This window comes from Canis lupus, chromosome 9 (assembly GCF_003254725.2).
Source record: "Canis lupus dingo isolate Sandy chromosome 9, ASM325472v2, whole genome shotgun sequence".
Taxonomy (NCBI): domain Eukaryota; kingdom Metazoa; phylum Chordata; class Mammalia; order Carnivora; family Canidae; genus Canis; species Canis lupus.
The window spans coordinates 48,825,096-48,845,317 of record NC_064251.1 but is presented as its reverse complement, the minus strand read 5'-3'; the positions used below and the strand labels follow the sequence as shown (position 1 = coordinate 48,845,317).

Here is a 20,222-nt window from a genome sequence, read left to right as displayed (position 1 = left end):
TTTAAAAATGTGTACGCTGTGTCCACTTTAATGAAACAAAACATGAAAAATACTTGGCATATAGTAGGCTATTAGTATAAATGTCTTTATTCTTCACTGGTTGCAGGCTTAGAAAAATAGAGTTTCCTGATTCTGTGGCTGTCTAAACTTTGAAAGCCAAGTCAGCTGAATTATTCTCAGTACCCGGGAGTATTGCCTTTTATCTAGTGATTGCTATTACTAAATTACCAGCTTTCCTATAACTCTTTACAGAGCCTAACCTATTATTTTCCCTGTTATAAACAGTCAGGATGCATTTGTTGCTTTAATTGGTGATATCCAACTTAGACATTCATTTTGATTTTAAAGTGTGCAGTTAAGTTTAGAACAGAATTTCGCATTATGATTCTGAATAATAGTAGTGTTTAACTATATTGGGCATATAATAATATGTCATGCTTATCTTTTTTTATATTTTATCTGGGTCTCAATCTTAGATTCCTTAAAGGCCAAAAGAAAGACCTTGTCATCTTTTAGACAGGCAAGAAAATAGAATAAAATGAAGATGTTGGGGTTCCCTGGGTGGCTCAGCGGTTTAGCGCCTGCCTTCGGCCCAGGACATGATCCTGGAGTCCTGGGATCGAGTCCCGCATCAGGCTCCTGCATGGAACCTGCTTCTCCCTCTGCCTGTGTCTCTGCCTCTCTCTCTCTCTGTCTCTCATGAATAAATAAATAAAATCTTAAAAAAAAATAAAATAAAATAAATAAAATGAATTATTATTTCAATTATTGTAATTGAAAAAGTAGATTGTTCTGTTCTTACTCTGGTACAGTTGCCATTGTATGAAACATGTATGAGGGAAAGGGTGGTAGCCCCAGAATTGGTACTTAAGTTGTTATTAGGAGAAGGTAGTTTTGTTGTTTGCACTGGGAAGAGCTGAGTGAAGAAAATTTAGTATACCAAAGTGTTGCTGCTTTACCAATCTCACAAGCTTTCTTGTAGTCAGACCTTCAATTAGTGTGGCAGAGTCAATGTACAATTAGTGCAGAGTTCCTAAGAGCTATTGGAAACCCACAGTTGGGCCTGGATTTATTTTAGCTCTTGGAGAAAAACTTGTGAAGCTGATTAGTTTGTTTTTCAGTGAAGTATCAGTGCTTCTTGTCACTTAAAGATGAAAACTGGCAATTCCATGGATGCAAGCCTAGAATAGAGTTTCTGTGCTTCAAAATGTTATTTTTAAACAGGGAAAACACTTTAGGGAGTGGACTGCTCAGGCAGACATAATGTGATAGGTGTGATTACCATGCACACAGATGACGTGAAATGGGGGTGGTGGTTGGGCTTCTAGAAACAGCACTGAGATCAGAAGATTGTGCCCCCCCCCCACACACACACAACTAGCCAAAGTATCTCCAGCAAACCTTTTGACTTTTTTTGTACCTCAATTTCTGCATCTGGAAAAATGGAGTGAGATTGTTTGTATGATTGCTAATAATAAAATGTCAGAGAACGAAAGCATTCATTACTCATTGAATCAACAAATACTCATTGAATTCCTACTATGCCCCAGACACAGTGATAGCCATTGAATCATGGTGATTATTACAAATTTTAGCAGTATTAGTATATATTCTCCCAGTCATTGACTGTGAATACCCAGTTCTCTGCAAAAATTATTAAAGGCATAATGTTGCTTATTTCTTTTGATTTACTTTCTGGTTGTCATTGAAACATCATGTTGCATTTGTGATTTAACTTTCCTCCTCCATGTGTCACTTCTTTGGCTTTTCCTTACCTTCTAGGAAGCAATTGAAAAGAAAGAACAGCGAGCCAAGCGTTTCCATTTTCGATCAGAAGTAAATCTTGCCCAAAGAAATGTAGCCTTGGACAGAGACATGATGAAGAAAGGTACAATGTGTTTGGGGTTATTTTTCCACATTTCCCCAGAGAATGGCTTTTCCCTGCCATGGCCTCGTGCTTCTGGCCTTGCCTTGCATGTCTAGTCCTCATCCAAACACTCCCAAAGGAAGGGACTTGCAAAGCCTCCATTTCTGAGGTGATGTGTTTGAAGTTGTGCCACTGTTAGCTGTGTCTTTAGATGCTGTAGCTGGGAAGAAAAAGATTGTTGTGTTTGAGAAAGCCAAGGAAGGTCACCTTGATAGTGGCAGAGCTGAGATTACAACTTACACTTCTACAGACTCTTACTCATTTTTTACTTTTATTACAGAAGTGTTAACTTTTCTTTGCCTTTAAATGTAATGGAATAGTGGGGTGTCTGACTGGCTCAGTCATTTAAATGTCTGACTCTCGGTTTCCACTCAGGTGAGTGACATCTCAGAGTCATGAGATCCAGCCCTACATTGGGCTCTGCATTAGTGCTGTCAGCTCAAGTCTCTCCCTCTCCCTTTGTCCCTCCTCCCTGCATGCTCGCTTGCTTGAGCATATGCACTCTCTCTAAAATAAATAAATCTTTTTAAAAAAAGTAATGGAAGTGTATCACACTGATACTTTTTTTTAGAGGAATCAGAGAGATAACTGGGATTGGTAGGGGAAAGCCATTAATACTTGTGTGATACAGGCTTAGAATTTTATTTTTGTGGTTTTTTTTTTTAATTTATTTTTTATTGGTGTTCAATTTACTAACATACAGAATAACCCCCAGTGCCCGTCACCCATTCACTCCCACCCCCCGCCCTTCTCCCCTTCTACCACCCCTAGTTCGTTTCCCAGAGTTAGCAGTCTTTACGTTCTGTCTCCCTTTCTGATATTTCCCACACATTTCTTCTCCCTTCCCTTATATTCCCTTCACTATTATTTATATTCCCCAAATGAATGAGAACATATAATGTTTGTCCTTCTCCGACTGACTTACTTCACTCAGCATAATACCCTCCAGTTCCATCCACGTTGAAGCAAATGGTGGGTATTTGTCATTTCTAATAGCTGAGTAATATTCCATTGTATACATAAACCACATCTTCTTTATCCATTCATCTTTAGTTGGACACCGAGGCTCCTTCCACAGTTTGGCTATCGTGGCCATTGCTGCTATAAACATCGGGGTGCAGGTGTCCCAGCGTTTCATTGCATTTGTATCTTTGGGGTAAATCCCCAACAGTGCAATTGCTGGGTCGTAGGGCAGGTCTATTTTTAACTGTTTGAGGAACCTCCACACAGTTTTCCAGAGTGGCTGCACCAGTTCACATTCCCACCAACAGTGTAAGAGGGTTCCCTTTTCTCCGCATCCTCTCCAACATTTGTTGTTTCCTGCCTTGTTAATTTGCCCCATTCTTGCTGGTGTATTTTTGTGTTTTATTAGAGTAAATATTTTGCCTCCTAAAACTTACCCTGAATTATATATGGTAATCTGCCTCAGTCTTCCAAAGCAATTTATAAGTAAAAGGAAAAATTATTATTTTTTTGGTTTACAGCCCATCTTATTCCACTCTAATATAAATCCACCAATGCAAAAGGTATTTGCAAATTTGGGTATTTGTGAAGGGCTTAATAGGCATCTGTAATATCCTTAATAGTCATTCCTCTGAATGCATGTTAAAGGTCTCTGCTTTGCTGTAAGTTTCTCTTGGAACTTGCTGTCTTACTAGGCACTATGTTAATTAGCACATTATACATTTGTTTCTTATTCATTTCTCACAACCCTATGAGGAGTATGTTTTTATCCCTATTTTACAGAGAAAGAAACAGGCTCAAAAAAAGTTAATAAACGCCCAGGATTACACAACTAGTAAAAGTAGAATCAGGATTTGAACACAGGTTTTCTGACTCTAAAGCCTTCCTCTTAATTACTTTGCTCTGTTGCTTTATAATAAGTAGATGATACCATAAACCCAAACCTCCTCAGTTCATCCCAGTGGACAGAGTACCCTGGATACAGAGTTCAACTCTAGATGCTACTTTACTCTTTTTCTGGATCATGAGTTCAAGTTGGAAATATGACCTTGCTTCCCATGCAGGCTGGGTTTCCAGGCATCTGCTGAGTGGATTTCGGTTTTAGGAAAACAGAACAGCTGTGCAGCTTGGCATTTATGTGCCTGTATAGTCTGGGCTCAAGTAGACCTCTGAGGCCTCTCTTAAAACTTCACCTTTAAGCACCATAGTTTCACCACACCTGCTTACCTCTAGTCCTGTGAACATTTCTTGTGTGTCATCTTGCCTCTGATCTTACTCATGCCCTTCAATCTGTTGATTATCCCTTCCTTGTCCCATGCTTTATCTGGTTCAGATGTCACTTTCTCCGTAAAGCATCCCTAATCACCCACTCAAATTTCTCTTCCACCTCTTTTGGAGCTCTTTAAGGTGCTGAGCCCTCCTGGAATTCAGTCTCAGTTTCTTTGTGAATGTGGGCAAGTTATTGAACCTTTTTAGGTCTCAGTCTCCTTGTCTGTAAAGTGGGAAAATGACACCTACCTGGAAAGGATCACTTTCAGGGTTAAGTCTTAATTTAAAAAAAAACAAAAACAAAAACAAAAAAGTTTTGTTTTTTCAGAAAAGCAATCCTGATCTCATGGTTCTAAAGATATTTTTAAAAAGCAGTAGATTTATGTGGGATGTTGGCTGGAGCAAGTTGCTCCTTACAACTTGTTTTTCATCTAGGAGGCAGCATGGCATCCTAATGGATAGGGTTGCTACTCTGGAGAACTCTGGAGAACCCTGATGATCTATCCCAGATCAATTTAAAGAGCAAGAAGAGGGGTTGTAAAGGTCCCAGAGATAGTTTTTTCTTTTGTGTCTCCCCAGGTAATTCTAATGTACAGTCAGGATTGAGAGCCTTAAATATGGTTAAGAGCATAGGTTCTGAAGGCTGACCTGTCGCTTTCTAGCTCTATGACCTTGGACAAATTATTTAGCCTCTAAGCTGCAGTTTTCTCATCTGGAAAGACAGATTGATAGTGTTTGTATAGGGTTTTTGAGAGGCTTTATTAAAATATTACAGTTCTCAGGGTACCTGGGTGGCTCATTTGATTAAGCCTTTGGCTCTGTTCATGATCCTGGGGCTCTGCGGCATCACGCTCTCTGCTCAGTGATGAGTCTGCTTCTCCCTCTGCCTGTTTCCTTGCTCATGTTCATCCTTTCTCTATCTCAAAAAAAATAGTTAAAAAAATTACAGTTCTTAAAGTAGCATATAGTAAGTGCTCAGTAAATGTTGTTATCATTATCTGATGTTCTCTGTCTTCCATTCAGTCATCTAAGTGGCCTAGCCTCTAGGGAGGATAGGGACATTGGGATAAGTATCTTGACTCCTGCAGCCATACCAGGTATCAAGTTATTTCTTCTTCTTCTTATTATTAATTCCAACAATAATAAAAGATAACCATAATAAGAGTCTCATGCTCTACCGATTGAGCTAGCCGGGTGCTTAACCACTAATAAATGCTTATAAGTTTTTTTTTGTTTTTAAGATTTTATTTATTCATGAGAGACACATTGAGATAGAGAGGGAGAAACATAGGCAGAGGGAAAAGCAGGCTCCATGCAGGAAGCCCGATGTGGGACTCGATCCTGGAACTCCAGGATCACGCCCTGAGCCGAAGGCAGAAGCTCAAATGCTTAGCCACCCAAGGTCCCATAAATGCTTATTATATGCTGGTCATTCTGCTATATGGTTAACTTATCCTTTGAGCAGTGGTGTGAGGGGAGAGTATTCATTGTTTTACTGATGAGGAAACTAAGGTGCTGAGAGCTTGAGAAGCTCATTCAGGTCTTACAGGTAGGTAAGTAGCAAGGCTAGGATTTGAAGGCTAGTCTGACAGAAGCCTGTGTTCCTAACTCCTCTGCCAGCATTCAGGGGTGTAGTTTAGGATATGTTGCACTAGACCATTCTGCATCGAGTTCTTACTACTCTTAGGTGATTCAGTGTCAAGCAGCTTCAGTCTCCTTTTCCCCAAGATCCAAGCTGTCATGGTTGGAAGGGACCTAGAGGTCATCTAGACCAACCTCCTGCCCGGTGCTGCAGGCCTTTTGGCAAGGTTGTCAATGGTTTTTTGACCTCTGCTTGAATGTTTCCTACTGGTAGCACAAGAACTTTTTATGAAGCAGTCAGTCTTATGTTTGGATACTTCCTCATTTTGAGCAGAAACTGCTTTCTAGTAATTTCTCTTAGGTACTGTGTGACTCTTAGAACAGCATTAAGTCTTTTCCTCATACACACAGTAAACCTTCTGGTGAGGGAATGGGCAGCCCATGCCCTAAACTTTTCTTTATGTGACATGACTTTCTGATCTCCTTTCCAGTCTCCAAATGCCCTACATAAGGAGAGGTGTAGATTCTAGATATGGTTGGATTCATGGAGAGTGTGGAGTATGGCAGGACTGTTACTGTAGTCTTTGTCCTAGCTGTCATAGTTTTGTATTAATCTCCTAGTCAACCTAAGCACCCAACGCTTTTCCCCAAGGAATTGTACCCATCAAAACAGTCTTCTCATCTTGTACTTGAGGTACTTCTTTTTTTTTTTTTTTTTTTTTTTTTTTTTTTTTTTTTATTTTATTTTTTTTTATTGGTGTTCAATTTACTAACATACAGAATAACACCCAGTGCCCGTCACCCATTCACTCCCACCCCCCGCCCTCCTCCCCTTCTACCACCCCTAGTTCGTTTCCCAGAGTTAGCAGTCTTTATGTTCTGTCTCCCTTTCTGATATTTCCCACACATTTCTTCTCCCTTCCCTTATTTTCCCTTTCACTATTATTTATATTCCCCAAATGAATGAGAACATATAATGTTTGTCCTTCTCCGACTGACTTACTTCACTCAGCATACTTGAGGTACTTCTAAAAATTTACCTTTTTAGGGACGCCCAGGTGGCTCTGCAGTTAAGCGTCTGCCTTCAACTCAGGTCATGATCCTGGAGTCCTGGGATCGAGTCCCACATTGGGCTCCCTGCATGGAGCCTGCTTCTCTCTCTGTCTCTGCCTCTCGCTCTCTCTGAATTTATTCTCTCATGAATAAATAAAATCTTTTTTTAAAAAAATTACCTTTTTGTTTATCCTTATCAATTTGCACCCTGTTGATTTCAAGACTATTTCAGACTATGGAGTTGATTTTATCTTAGCTCTTTCAACATTTTACTATACTTCTCACTTTGGTATGCATGGCTCTTACATCCTTATCTTGTTGGTAAATCAAGATAATCCTGTATCATGCCATGAAAAAGATTCATGAATTATTAGTCTTAATTTATTATGTTATCAGGCCCACATTTCATTTTATTGTCATGAGGAACTAGGTAACATGCTTTAATGAACTTGAGGTAGAACACCTTCTGTGGTATCCTTTGAATTTCTTGGTCTGGTAATCCTAGGCAAAAAGAAAGAGATTAGTGTAAAGTCTTATTTTGGGAAAGACCTAGTTACTTAAGAGATGATAAGTTCTGTCCAGTCCTGGGACTCCAGGATCACACCCTGGGCCGAAGGCAGGTGCCCAACTGCTGAGCCACCCAGGTGTCCTGTCCAATAAGCCTTTAAAGATTGATTGATTGATTGATTGATTATGATAGAGAGAGAGAGAGAGAGAGAGGCAGAGACACAGGAGGAGGGAGAAGCGGGCTCCATGCTGGGAGCCTGACGCGGGACTCAATCCCGGGACTCCAGGATCGCGCCCTGGGCCAAAGGCAGGCGCCAAACCGCCGAGCCACCCAGGGATCCCCCACAATAAGCCTTTAAAAAAAAAAATTCAGAGAATGACATCTTTTCAGTCTGTGATTTTGGGAGTAATTCTCTTTTCCTCTTATGAAAATCAGTACATGATTAACTCTTCTGTTAATTGTTAGAATAGCACAATAGAGCAACAGTTTTGCCTTTTTCCTTGCATCATCTTCCCAAAGCAGTGTTGCTCCAAACACTTAAAAAACAGGGATGCCTGGGTGGCTCAGCGGTTGAGCGTCTGCCTTTGGCTCAGGGCATAATCTTGGGTCCAGGGATCGAGTCCCACATCAGGCTTCCTGTGAGAAGCCTGCTTCTGCCTCTCCCTATGTCTCTGCCACTCTCTCTGTCTCTCATGAGTAAATAAATAAAATTTTTAGAATTTTAAAAAATATTTTTAAAAATAAAGTAAAATAAAAACAAAAAACAGGGACACCTGGGTGGCTCAGTGGTTGAGCAATTGCCTTCGGCTCAGGGTGTGATCCTAGGGACTGGGATTGGATCCTGCGCCAGGCTCCTTGTGGGGAGCCTGCTTCTTCTCCCTCTGCCTGTATCTCTGCCTCTCTCTGTCTCTCATGAATAAATAAATAAAATCTTAAAAAAGAAAAAGAAAAACAAAGCCATTAGCATTTTGGATGAGCCCATTTACTCTGGACTCTACTAGCCTTTTGCTCATTACACATTATACAAACAGTTCATGTTCACCAAAGAAAATTTGGAAAGTAGAGTAAGAAGAAACATTGCCCACAGCCTACCACCCAAACCCAGTCCTTGTCAGCATTTTGTGTATTTCCTTCTAACCCTTTCTGGGTGTGGACTTTTTATTTTTGTTACTCATTTTGTAGTCCTGTTGGTTTTTTTCCTTTTTATTTCATAGCTGATCATCAGCATTTTCCATGTTATTATAAGCCTAATGTTAGTTGTCTAGATTTTTATATTTCTTACATTCATTCTCTTAGTCACTAGTAATTTACTCTTTATCTACCAAGTTTGTTCTTTGGCAAGTTATGTTCCTCCAGAGCTCTGCTGCCTTTTCTTTTTTTGAGATCACCTCTCCTATTTTGAGGTCCTGTATTTAGTGTCTTCTAAAGTTTTTGATCATTTCAATCTGAGGCCTACTTTTTCTCTGAATTTGCAGAAATCTGCTTTTCTAAAAACTTGAGCTTTGTGTCCTACTATCTGTCATTCATTGTTTTCTTTCCTTTTAGAAAATCCAAGGTGATTCCCTTACCACATTGCTTATAATAAGTCAGTGCTCAGTAAACGTCCAGTCCTCATTTCCGAGTGCTTGTGTTCACTGCCACATCAGCAATTAGCCATTTCTCATTGGTTGGATATAAATCTAGGTGCCTTTTTTGTTGTTTTATTTTAGGCAGTGACATTGTCAGCAAGGTGAGAAAGTATTGAGCATTCTTTTTTGGCAGTCTTCCATGGAATCTTGAGCTTAACGAAGTTTCTATCTGCAATGGGTCTTACTATTGTCACTGTCAGTCAGTTTGGTTCTCTTTGGAGAATGAACCTTTCTTATCCTCCAGTTAACGGAGTATTTTTTCTCTTCAACAATAAGGCTTTCACATTTTTTTTTTCATTTTTGCCTGCTTCTTTTGAGCAAGATTGTCCGTTGCCCATTTCTAGATTTTATGTCACTCTCTACTTCAAAATATAGACATCTGAAGCTAGAAGCTTTGTGCCTTATACTTTTTTCCTTTTGTTTTTAAGCTGTTTCCTCACCTGTAGGATTTTTTAAATGTTTTGATCAGTGCTGTGATACTCTTGATATTTATTTTTGTCATTTTTTCGGTCTTTATTTTCTCTGCTAGTCTCATTTATGACTAAATCATTGTTATCAGATCAACAAGTCTCCAACAAGGTATTATTTCTCTGATCCTCAGTCTGTGCCCATTATCATCATCAGGAGCTCTTCCTGTTATTTGTCACCTTTTTTAGAACTATGTCTTTACTTCTCATAGGATTTCTTCTTCCAAAATCGTGATTTAGCTTAGATAACTAAGAAGGCATCTGTCCAGTGTGGACATCCACCTCATTAGTATTTGGACTCTGTTCCTGTTGAACTGCTTGTCACTAATGAGGACTTGCCAGAGTTCATAAGTCTTGATGGTATCTCTATCTTCATAAATCTGGCTGGCAGGAAAGCACTTACCTGATTTAGTCTGACTATATGTACATGGTTTCTAACTAAACCTATCTTTTACTCTTCAAGATGGCAAAACAACAAATATTTAAACATTTTTTATCTGAAAGTATTTGCATACTATTAAGTAAATACTTTTAAATTGATTTGTTTTTGCTTTTTTTTTTTTTAAGATTTATTTATTGAGAGAGAGAAAGAGTGAGCACATGCAAGCAGGGAAGGGGCAGAAGGAGAGGAGAGAATCCCAAGCAAATTCCCTGCTGAGCATGGAGCCCAATGTAAAGGCTGGATCCCACCACCCATGAGGTCATTACTTGAGCTAAAATCACTGGTCAGATGCTTAACCAACTCAGTTATCCAGATGTCCCTAGGTTCATTTGTTTTAAAAAGACATGAAGACATACTTGGGAGTAATGGACATTGAATTCTTAACAGAATTACTTCAGAGAAGGGAGGGAGAGAAGTGACTTGGAGAAGTTACACAGGCCCCAGTTTTATATGTAATGTTTCCTTTGCCTCAAATCTTTTTAAGAAATTAAGGATAAAGTTAGGTAGTAGATACACGGGTATTTAAAACATTTTTGTTGATATATTTGCGTATTTCAAAGATTAAGTGAGATATGTACTAAAGTATTCAGCAAGAAATTAACACAATCCTGGTAAGGCTGAGGTTCTTTTTTTGGAGGGTCTGGCTTTTATTTTTAATTTTATTATTATTATTTTTTCATCACTGTACTTGTACTCTTTAATCCTCATCACCTATTTCACCCATCCCTCCACCCCCAGGCACTCTGATAACCATTAAGAGTCTGTTTCTTGGTTTCTCTCTCTTTTTTTTTTCCTTTGCTTGTTTCTTTGTTTCTTAAATTCCACATGTGAATGAAAAGGTATTTGTCTTTCTCTGACGGACTTATTTTGCTTAGCATTAAAAAATATGGAAGGCTTCACAAATTTGTGGTATTATCTTTGCTTAGGGGCCATGCTAATCTTCTCTGTATTATTCCAATTTTAGTATATGTGCTGCTGAAGCAAACACTCTTCTGCCATTCTTAAATGGAATTACTCATATTATGGATGTTGTTGTATTAATTTTTTTTTTTTAAGATTTTGTTTATTCATGAAAGACACAGAGACAGGCAGAGATATAGGCAGAGGGAAAAGCAGGCTCCCTTCAGGAGCCTGATGTTGGGACTCAGTCCTGGAATTCCAGGAGCCAAAGGCAGATGCTCAACCACTGAGCCACCCAGGCGTCCCATATTAATTTCTTTATATAGTTTGGATACTAACCCTTTATCAGATAGGTCATTTGCAATTATCTTCTCCATTCAATTGGTTACCTTTAAGTTTTGTTGTTTCCTTTGCTATGCAGAAGCTTTTTATTTTGATGTAGTCCCAATAGTTTATTTTTGCTTTTTATTTCCCTTGCTTCATGAGACATATTTTAAAAAATGTTGCTACAGTTGATGTCAGAGATTACTGCCTGTGCTGTCTTCAGGGATTTTTATGGTTTCAGGTCTCAACATTTAGGTCTTTAACCCATTTTGAGTTTTATTTTTGTGTATGGTGAAAGAAAGTGGTCCAGTGTCATTCTTTTGCATGTGGCTGTCCAGTTTTCCCAGCACCAATTGTTGAAGAGACTGTCTTTTTTCCATTGGATATTCATTCCTTCTTTGTTGAAGATTAATTGACTGTATAATTGTAAGTTTATATCTGGGTTTTCTCTTCTATTCCACTAATCTGTGTGCCAGTACCATAATGTTTTAATTATGATTGCTTTGTAATATAAGTTGAAATCTGGAACTGTGATATCTCCAGTTTTTTCTTTTTCAAGATTGCTTTGAATATGGGGATTCCCAGGTGGCTCAGCGGTTTAGTCCCTGCCTTCAGCCCAGGGTGTGATCCTGGAGTCCTGGGATCGAGTCCCACATTGGGCTCCCTGCGTGGAGCCTGCTTCTCCCTCTGCCTGTGTCTCTGTCTCTCTCTCTCTTTCTCTGTCTCTCTCATGAATAAATAAATAAAATCTTAAAAAAAAAAAAAGATTGCTTTGAATATTCAAGGTCTTCTGTGGTTCCTTGCTCTTCCAACCCATGAGCATGGAATGTCTTTCCATTTCTTTTGTGTCATCTTGAATTTCTTTCATTAGTGTTTTACAGTTTTCAGAGTACAGATCTTTCATTAAATTCCTTTTTGAGGGGGGAATCCCTGGGTGGCTTAGTGGTTTAACGCCTGCCTTCAGCCCAGGCGTGATCCTAGAGACCTGGGATCGAGTCCCACGTCGGGCTCCCTGCATAGAGCCTGCTTCTCCCTCTGCCTCTCTCTTTTCTCTGTGTCTCTCATGAATAAATGAATAAAATCTTTTAAAAATATATAAATATAAATAAATAAATTCCTTTTTGACTATAGCTGTCAACATTTCTTCCTCCCCAGAGGTAACAACTGTTATCAGTGTGAATTATACCAGGCCTTTTTCTTAGGCCTGGTATAATTAGAAAATGTATGGTGATGTTTATATTTTATTTTTTTAGTGTCGTTACATTGTATAGAAACACCTCACTGCACTTCAATTTACTGCACTTTGCAAATACTGCCTTTTTTTTTTTTTTTTTTTTTAATAAATTGAAGGTTTGTGGAAACCCTGTGTCGAGCAGGTCTGTTGATGCCACTTTTCCAACAGCGTTTGCTTACTTTGAATCTCTGTGTGACATTTTGGTAATTCTTGAAATATTTAGAACTTTTTCATTATTATTGTATTTGTTATGGTGATCTGTGATCAGTGATCTTTGATGTTACTATTGTAATTGTTTTGAGATGCCAGAGACCAATCCTTTGTAAGATGGAGAACTTAAGTGATATATGTTATGCATGTTCAAACTGTTCCACCAACTGGCCGGTTGCCAGTTTCTTTCCCTCTCCTTGGGACCCCATTCCCTGAGACACAACAATATCGAAGTTAAGCCAGTTATTAACCCTACAATGGCCTCTTAAGTGTTGAAGGAAAAGAGGACCCAGGACTCTTACTTTATTTTTTTTTTAAGATTTTATTTATTTATTAATGAGACACACACACACACAGAGGCAGAGACACAGGCAGAGGGAGAAGCAGGCTCCATGCAGGGAGTCTGACGTGGGACTCAATCCTGGGTCTCCAGGATCAGGCCCTGGACTGAAGGCGACGCTAAACCACTGAGCCACCCAGGCTGCCCTGGACTCTCTATTTATTTATTTTTTTTTTAAGATTTTATTTATTTATTCATAGAGACAGAGAGAGGCAGAGACACGGGCAGAGGGAGAAGCAGGCTCCATGCAGGGAGCCCGACGTGGGACTCGATCCCGGGTCTCCAGGATCACACCCTGGGCTGCAGGCAACACTAAACTGCTGTGCCACTGGGGCTGCTCTGGACTCTCACTTTAAATCAAAAGTTTGAGGTGCTTAAGCTTAATGAGGAAGATATATCAAAAGTCAAGATAGGCCAAAAGCTAGGCCATTTGTGCCAAACAGCCAAGTTGTGAATGCAAAGGAAAAGTTCTCAAAGAAATTAAAAAGTGCTATTCCACTGAACACACAAATAGTAAGAAGTAAAACAGCCTTATTGCTGATAGAGAGAAAGCTTTTCCCATTCCCTTAAGCCAAAGCCTAATCTAAAGCAAGGCTTTGACTCTCTTCTCTTCTGTGAACGCTGGGATTGGTTAGGAAGCTACAGCAGAAAAGTTTGAAGCTAGCAGAGGTCATGAGGTTTTACGAAAGAAGCCATCCATCTCTGTAACATAAAAAGCACAGGTGATGCAACAGCAAATTATCCAGAAGATCTAAGATAATTAATGAAGGTGGCTATACTAAACAACATATGGGCACCGAAACCTTGTGTTTGTTTTAAAGTGCATTTTCCTGATTACTAGTGAAATCAACCATCTTTTCATATGTTTATTGGCCTTTTATATTTCCTTTTGTGTGAAATGTGTGTTCATATTCGTTTTTATTCTGGGCTATCATTTTATTATTGATTTTGTAGGATTTCTTTACTCTAGTTTCATACTTTATATTTGGGACAACATCTCTTCAAAATTATCTTGGCTATTGCACATCTCTCTTTTACATATTTCCTAAAATTATAGAATCAGCCTGTCAAGTTCAAGGAGTAATCCTCTTGAATTTGGTATTGCTTTAATTACTACAGGTTAATTTGGGGAGAGGTATTACGTATTTTACCAACAGCATTTGTTTTTCAGCCTAATATTCCCGTTCTGAATTAGATCATTTGTTTAGGGCTGTTGCTCTGTGATTAAAAAAAAAAAAAAATAGTTTACCTTACTGTCATCTTCTTTTGAAGTAATTGTCATCTTTTCTGGCACATTTCTTTTCTAAACACATGTTATCTGAACTGTTACAAAGAGCTACTGGTGGGATGTGCAGTATGGATGGGAAAATTCTGTCATCACTTTTATGTCTTGTTTTTCTAGCAATCCCCAAAGTGAGGCTGGAGACAATCTACATTTGTGGAGTAGATGAGATGAGTACCCAGGATATCTTTTCCTATTTTAAAGAATATCCTCCTGCTCACATTGAATGGTTGGATGATACCTCCTGTAAGTACATGCAAGTTTTTTATTGACTATGCTTTTGTTTATGATTTTAAGAGTTTTTGTTATATCAGATGGTGAATGTTTGTGGTTGAGAATACTTGTCTGTGCCCTAACCTCTGTCTTTAGCCTAGGGGGAAAAGATTGGCCATTGATGAAAACCAGAATGCCTTAGCCAATCTGCCAGATCATATTCAGTGAGTACTCTAAGACAGCTTAGTGGTGATGACCAGGAATCTAGGAGGTTGGTTGCTGGCATCTGAGTCTTGTGTACATGATTACTGAGGCCTCTTTAACTCCCACAATTTCCCAACAAAGGGATCCAACTTTATAGAATTGGGGTGGATCCAGCTGTATAGAATTGGGGCTGTTTATTCAGGGCTTTAGATGTTGTAATTGCACCTTCCCAGATAGCTCTTCACACGGCTGGCTCTGCCTTAGTATCTGATCCAGAACTAAACTGAAATCCTCTGACACTATATCATACCTCTTACTTCTTGCTTTGAAACTTCACCTGCTTGCCCTAACCTGTGATTTCTCCAACTTGTGAACTAACTGTAATATTTACTTCCCTCCCGACTCCAGAGGAGTAACCACTGTGCTGGCTTCTTGTTTTAACTCACTTCTTTTCTGGCTTTGCTTACAGCTAGCTTGCTGACCTAGGTTGTACCTTGAATAGCTGCCTGGTTTTCCCATCCACTTCTTTAGAAGATGTTGATTAAGTGTTATCATTGAAAGAAGAAACATGACTGAGTAGAAGAGTTTTCTCTGTTTTTCCTTTTGCTTAACTTACACCATCTAAATCAAGGGTTGGCAAACCTTGGGACGCCTAGGTGGCTCAGCAGCTGGGTGCTTGCCTTCGGCTCAGGTTGTGATCCTGGGATCCAGGATTGAGTTCTGCATCGGGCTCCCTGCGAGGAGCCTGCTTCTCCTCTGCCTATGTCTCTGCCTCTCTCTCTCAGTCTGTCTCTCTCATGAATAAATAAATAAATATTTAAAAAATTAAATGGATTTCTTTTCTATAAGACTTCTCAATACCTTTTTCTTGATAAATTCTCTTGCTTAAAGAAGCAGATTAAATTAGTTGCTACAAAGCCAAGTGGCTATCATGCCCCCATTGTATATATTCCATGGATACCATCATCACCCACACTTTACAGTGGAAAACAATCATTTAGCATGTCTGAATGACAAGAAACAGCAGACAGTTTCCCTGTAGAGGGCAGTAGTAAAAAAGGATAATCCAAACTTATTTGACAGTTGTCTTCTTACCATCATCATCATCACAAAAACTGCTAACACTATATAATACTCATTGAGCCAAGCAGTTTTAATATACAGAACCCTTTTTCATGGACTATGTCACAGCTATTTCATGGAACCCAGTTTGGGAATGCAGCTCTAGGCTAATATCACCAGAGAAGTTTTACTACCACTTTCTGTACTACTTTCATTAGGTGATTTGTACGTTTACTGTTACTGATCTGGAGCTAGATGAAGCCATAGCAATGAAGGTACTGCAGTCTCTGTTTTTTTAAAAACTTACCATTTGGATGTGATGTAATGTTTTATTTTACATTTTGTTTAGGTAATGTGGTTTGGCTGGATGAAATGACAGCCACACGAGCCCTTATCAATATGAGCTCTCTGCCAGCCCTGGATAAAATAAGAAGCAGGGATGCCAATGAGGACAGGTCATCTGAGAAAAGTAAAACAGGTAACAACACAGGAGGAACTTTTGGGCTGAAAAGTCCTATTCTTTACACTGTTGATTTGGGTTTCTGTGCAGAGCTTTATATAGCATTTCATTGTCATTTCTAAAATAAGCTCTGATGCTTTGGATCATCAATAAATAGGAGATAGTACTGGACTTTTAAGTTACACGAGATGAAGTTATGTTAAGATTCATCTTGTCTCTTATATTGCATTTTAGACAAGCAAGAAGACAGTTCAGATGATGAGGAGGCTGAAGAAGGAGAAGTTGAAGATGAGAACTCAAGCGATATAGAGGTTAGTAATGGGCAAAGATATATATAAGTTTTTAGTGTAAAAAATTGCTTACTGTCTTTTATTTAAGGCTTAAGGACATAGTAAGTTGTGTTTTTCCTCTGACTTTTACTGTTAGACCTTTTGAGGGTATACCAGGATCCTGGCCTTTAAGTTCATGTAGCTGTAAAAAGTGATTTTTCTTGAGATTTTTAGACTAGCACTCATACTTCTGAATAAAAACATTGTTTTGTCGAGACATACTTTGAAGTGTTATCTAATGAGTAAAATTAAGAAAAAGTAAGTGACAGAATATTCCTAATGGGACATGTGCTATTGTTGGAAATATTAAAGTGTATTCATTTAAAAAGTACTGAGTACCTACTATATACCAGATTCTAGGTCCTGTGGATATAGCATAAAACCAAAGTCCTTCCCTTCTTGGAACATACATTCTAGTGGTGAAGAAAGACCATGCACAGATGCACAGATATGTAATGTCAGGAAGTGAGGAGTGCTATGGAGAAAAGAAGGGTAAGCAGGTAGAGAATGATGGAGACTCTTCTTTCAGACAAGGTGTTCAGGGAAGACCTCTGACTTAACAGTGTCTCAGAGGATCAGTGCTGTCATGCTTCAAGAATTGTGTTTTTTTGTTTTGTTTTGTTTTGTTTTAAGAATTGTTAAAAATGCTTTCTCGATAGTGGCTTTGCTACTGAATAAATATGAAAGAAAATGTAATTTTTGTATTGAAAATGCTCTTTTTTCTTAAGTTGGACACATTGTCTCAAGTAGAAGAAGAGTCTCTGCTAAGAAATGATCTTCGTCCAGCTAACAAACTTGCAAAAGGAAATAGGTTATTCATGAGATTTGCTACAAAAGGTAAATGTGTTATTTGGCATTAATTTTTAATTTTAATCTAAGTCATTTATTTTTGAGTGACATCCATCTCTTTTGAATATGAAGTTAGGTCAAGTAATCTTAGAGTCCCTTCAAACAATAATATTCTATGCTTGTGAAATGATGGCTTGCTGTCTGAGTTGAATTTCAGACTTTGAAGGTGAATATTAGCTATTTTTGCATAGTTTTTGTGATTTCTGGCTAAAGGAAGTTATTTTCTGCTAAAGCTAGTTTGTCCTCTGTACTGTTCAGTTTATCATCTGAACTACGAAAACATTTTAAAGTTATACTTTTTTATTCATCGTAGCAGTATCTTCCTGGACGTTACTAATAGTGCCATTCTCTCAAAGGAGTTAAAAGCCTCTTAAGGGGATCCCTGGGTGGCTCAGCAGTTTAGCACCTGCCTTCAGCCCAGGGGGTTATCCTGGAGTCCCAGCATCGAGCCCCATGTTGGGCTTCTGCATTGGAGCCTGCTTCTCCCTCTGCCTATGTCTCTGCCTCTCTCTCTCTGTATGTGTCTCATGAATAAATAAATAAAATCTTTGAAAAAAAGAAAAAATAAAAAAAATAAAAGCCTCTTCAATTTGTAAGACTCTCTGCACAGTGATTTTGGTGTGCATTAAAATATATATGAATTTTGAATATGGAATACTCCCTGGTTTATTTTTCTTGACTGAGACATGTTTAGACTATCAGCTCGTTATTTTATTTTTTTAAATTATTTTAAGATTGATTGATTGATTGATTGATTGATTGATTGATTTATGATAGAGAGGCAGAGACACGGGAGGAGGGAGAAGCAGGCTCCCTACCGGGAGCCCGACATGGGACTCAATCCTGGGACTCCAGGCTCGCGCCCTGGGCCAAAGGCAGGCGCTAAACCGCTGAGCCACCCAGGGATCCCCTCAGCTCATTATTTTATAGACTGCCTCTCAGTTTCTGTTTGTCTGATATCTCCTCCTGATTAAATCAAATTGTGCGTGTTAGGCAAGAGTACCACAGAAGTGCTGTTATATCATTTTCAGTGCATATGTTAGGAGACATGATATTTACTTGTCCCATTTATGGAGATGTTAACTTTTCTCACTTGGTTAAGGTTTCTCCTGTTTTTCCATTTGTTAATATAAAAATTTGTGGGAGGTACTTCAAGATTATGTAAATAGACTTTTGCTCATAATTCCACTCAGCATCCATTGATGACTTTTTAACTCTACATTTCTTTATTTGGCATTCTGCTTTGTAAGAAGTTTGCTCTTTTCTTTCCTTTTCTTTTCTTTTCTTTTCTTTTCTTTTCTTTTCTTTTCTTTTCTTTTCTTTCTTTCTTTCTGTTTAGATTCATGAGTCTTATTCAGTGGGTTATCATTCATTCCTATCATTCATTTGATTTATGAATCTTCTTGGATTTGGCCAGTGGAGCCCCTTTAAGCTTTATTGTTTTGACATGCATTCATGATTCTTTGAGCATTTTCTTACTTTATGGCACAGTATAACATCTCGTTTTACCAGACTCGACTTGTACTTTCCCTGTCCCAGATCTGGAATCAGCCATTTCTCCAAGGAGCTAGTGGGCATGTTTTTTTTTAAAGGGTGCACTTGTTGGCTTGTGCCACTATTTACGTGTAGCACCAGATACATGTGTATTGGTATTCACCTTTTGTAATCCATGAGTGCCCCAGGAGCTAGCAAAGACCTGTTACGAAAATGTGTGTGATCACTGACCACCTTTTCTTTCTATTGACTGGCATTTTAACTTGACAAAAGTGATCTTTTCTATGTTTATAGAGTATCTTATTTGAATGCATTCTAAGTGAATGGTGCTATGCTGTTTTCTTTAAGCCATTTTGAGAACATCATGATAGATTGGAAAAAATGCTTTACCAGATATATGGAATTATGTATAGTCTCTTTCTTTAACATTAATTCTTTGTTATTGGAGTGTTGTCATTCAGAAATGAATGTCATCTTTCATGGAGACAGTGAAAATGCTACCTCTTCTAGAAAGCTTTTTTTATTCCCGCACAGCTATACTGACTGTAGCTCTCTTAAGCTTCTTAGAACTTTGTATGTTGTATTGTTGTTGTTGTTAGCAGTGTTTTCTCTATGAGGTCAGCTCCTTAACATTAGCTTAACTTCATTCATCTCTGTATTTTACTCCACCCCCTCTATACTGCTCTGCTTTTGTAGGCACTGAGAGTGAATATTTGTAGTGTATCTTTCCCTTTTGTTGGTAGATTGTGCTGATCTGATCCCAACTATGGAAAACATTTTTTTTAGCCATTCAACATTGTCTTCATACCAATGCAAAATCCTAGGTAACTGTCGTAATTAATTTTTAGATGACAAAAAGGAACTTGGAGCAGCCAGAAGAAGTCAGTATTACATGAAATATGGGAATCCAAATTACGGAGGCATGAAAGGAATTCTTAGTAATTCTTGGTGAGTCCAAAATTTTAAAATACAATTTTAAATAGTACCTAAGCTTTTCTTAATCCCTCAGTTGGTATTCTGCAGTGGAATGTCAGCACTATGTGTGGACTCAAGGAAGACAAGAAGAAAGTTCAAGATTCTTAACTGTGGGTTAAATGGTATGAAAGGCCAAGTTTTAGTTTCATGTAAAATGTCTGTTTCAGCACCTAACATTGCATCGGTGTACAGTTAAACTCAATTAGTGGATTTCAAGGTCCTTCCTATTGGTTTTTGATTATGTGCTTATTTTGGAATGTTGCAGGAAGCGAAGATATCATTCCCGTCGCATTCAGCGGGATGTGATCAAGAAGAGAGCCCTGATTGGGGATGACGTTGGCTTGACGTCCTATAAACACCGACATTCCGGTAGTTGCCTGCTCAGCTCTTGGGTAGACACATGTTTGGCTCCCGAAATCATATTCTTATTCTTAATACAGTCTTTTAAGGTTCCAAACTTTATCATCCTCTCTTCCTTGCCCTCACCCTCTGCCAACATATAGGAAAG

The 20,222-nt window shown here is 38.6% G+C and overlaps 1 protein-coding gene and 1 non-coding gene across 5 annotated transcripts in view; one reads left to right on the top strand and one right to left on the bottom strand.

Moving 5' to 3' along the window:
- NCBP3 (nuclear cap binding subunit 3) overlaps positions 1-20,222 on the top strand; it is a 38,752-nt gene that overhangs the window by 2,887 nt on the left and 15,643 nt on the right. For all 4 annotated transcript variants that reach the window (XM_025476054.3, XM_025476058.3, XM_035720399.2 and 1 more), the window contains 7 exons: positions 1,783-1,888; positions 14,249-14,374; positions 15,957-16,085; positions 16,302-16,378; positions 17,125-17,233; positions 19,588-19,687; positions 19,980-20,083. In XM_025476054.3, the coding sequence (XP_025331839.1) occupies positions 1,783-1,888; positions 14,249-14,374; positions 15,957-16,085; positions 16,302-16,378; positions 17,125-17,233; positions 19,588-19,687; positions 19,980-20,083 (751 nt within the window). The remainder of the gene's footprint in view (positions 1-1,782; positions 1,889-14,248; positions 14,375-15,956; positions 16,086-16,301; positions 16,379-17,124; positions 17,234-19,587; positions 19,688-19,979; positions 20,084-20,222) is intronic.
- Positions 10,719-10,826, bottom strand: LOC112677730 (U6 spliceosomal RNA). Its single transcript, XR_003147167.1, has one exon. It is a non-coding gene; the product is annotated as a U6 spliceosomal RNA (small nuclear RNA).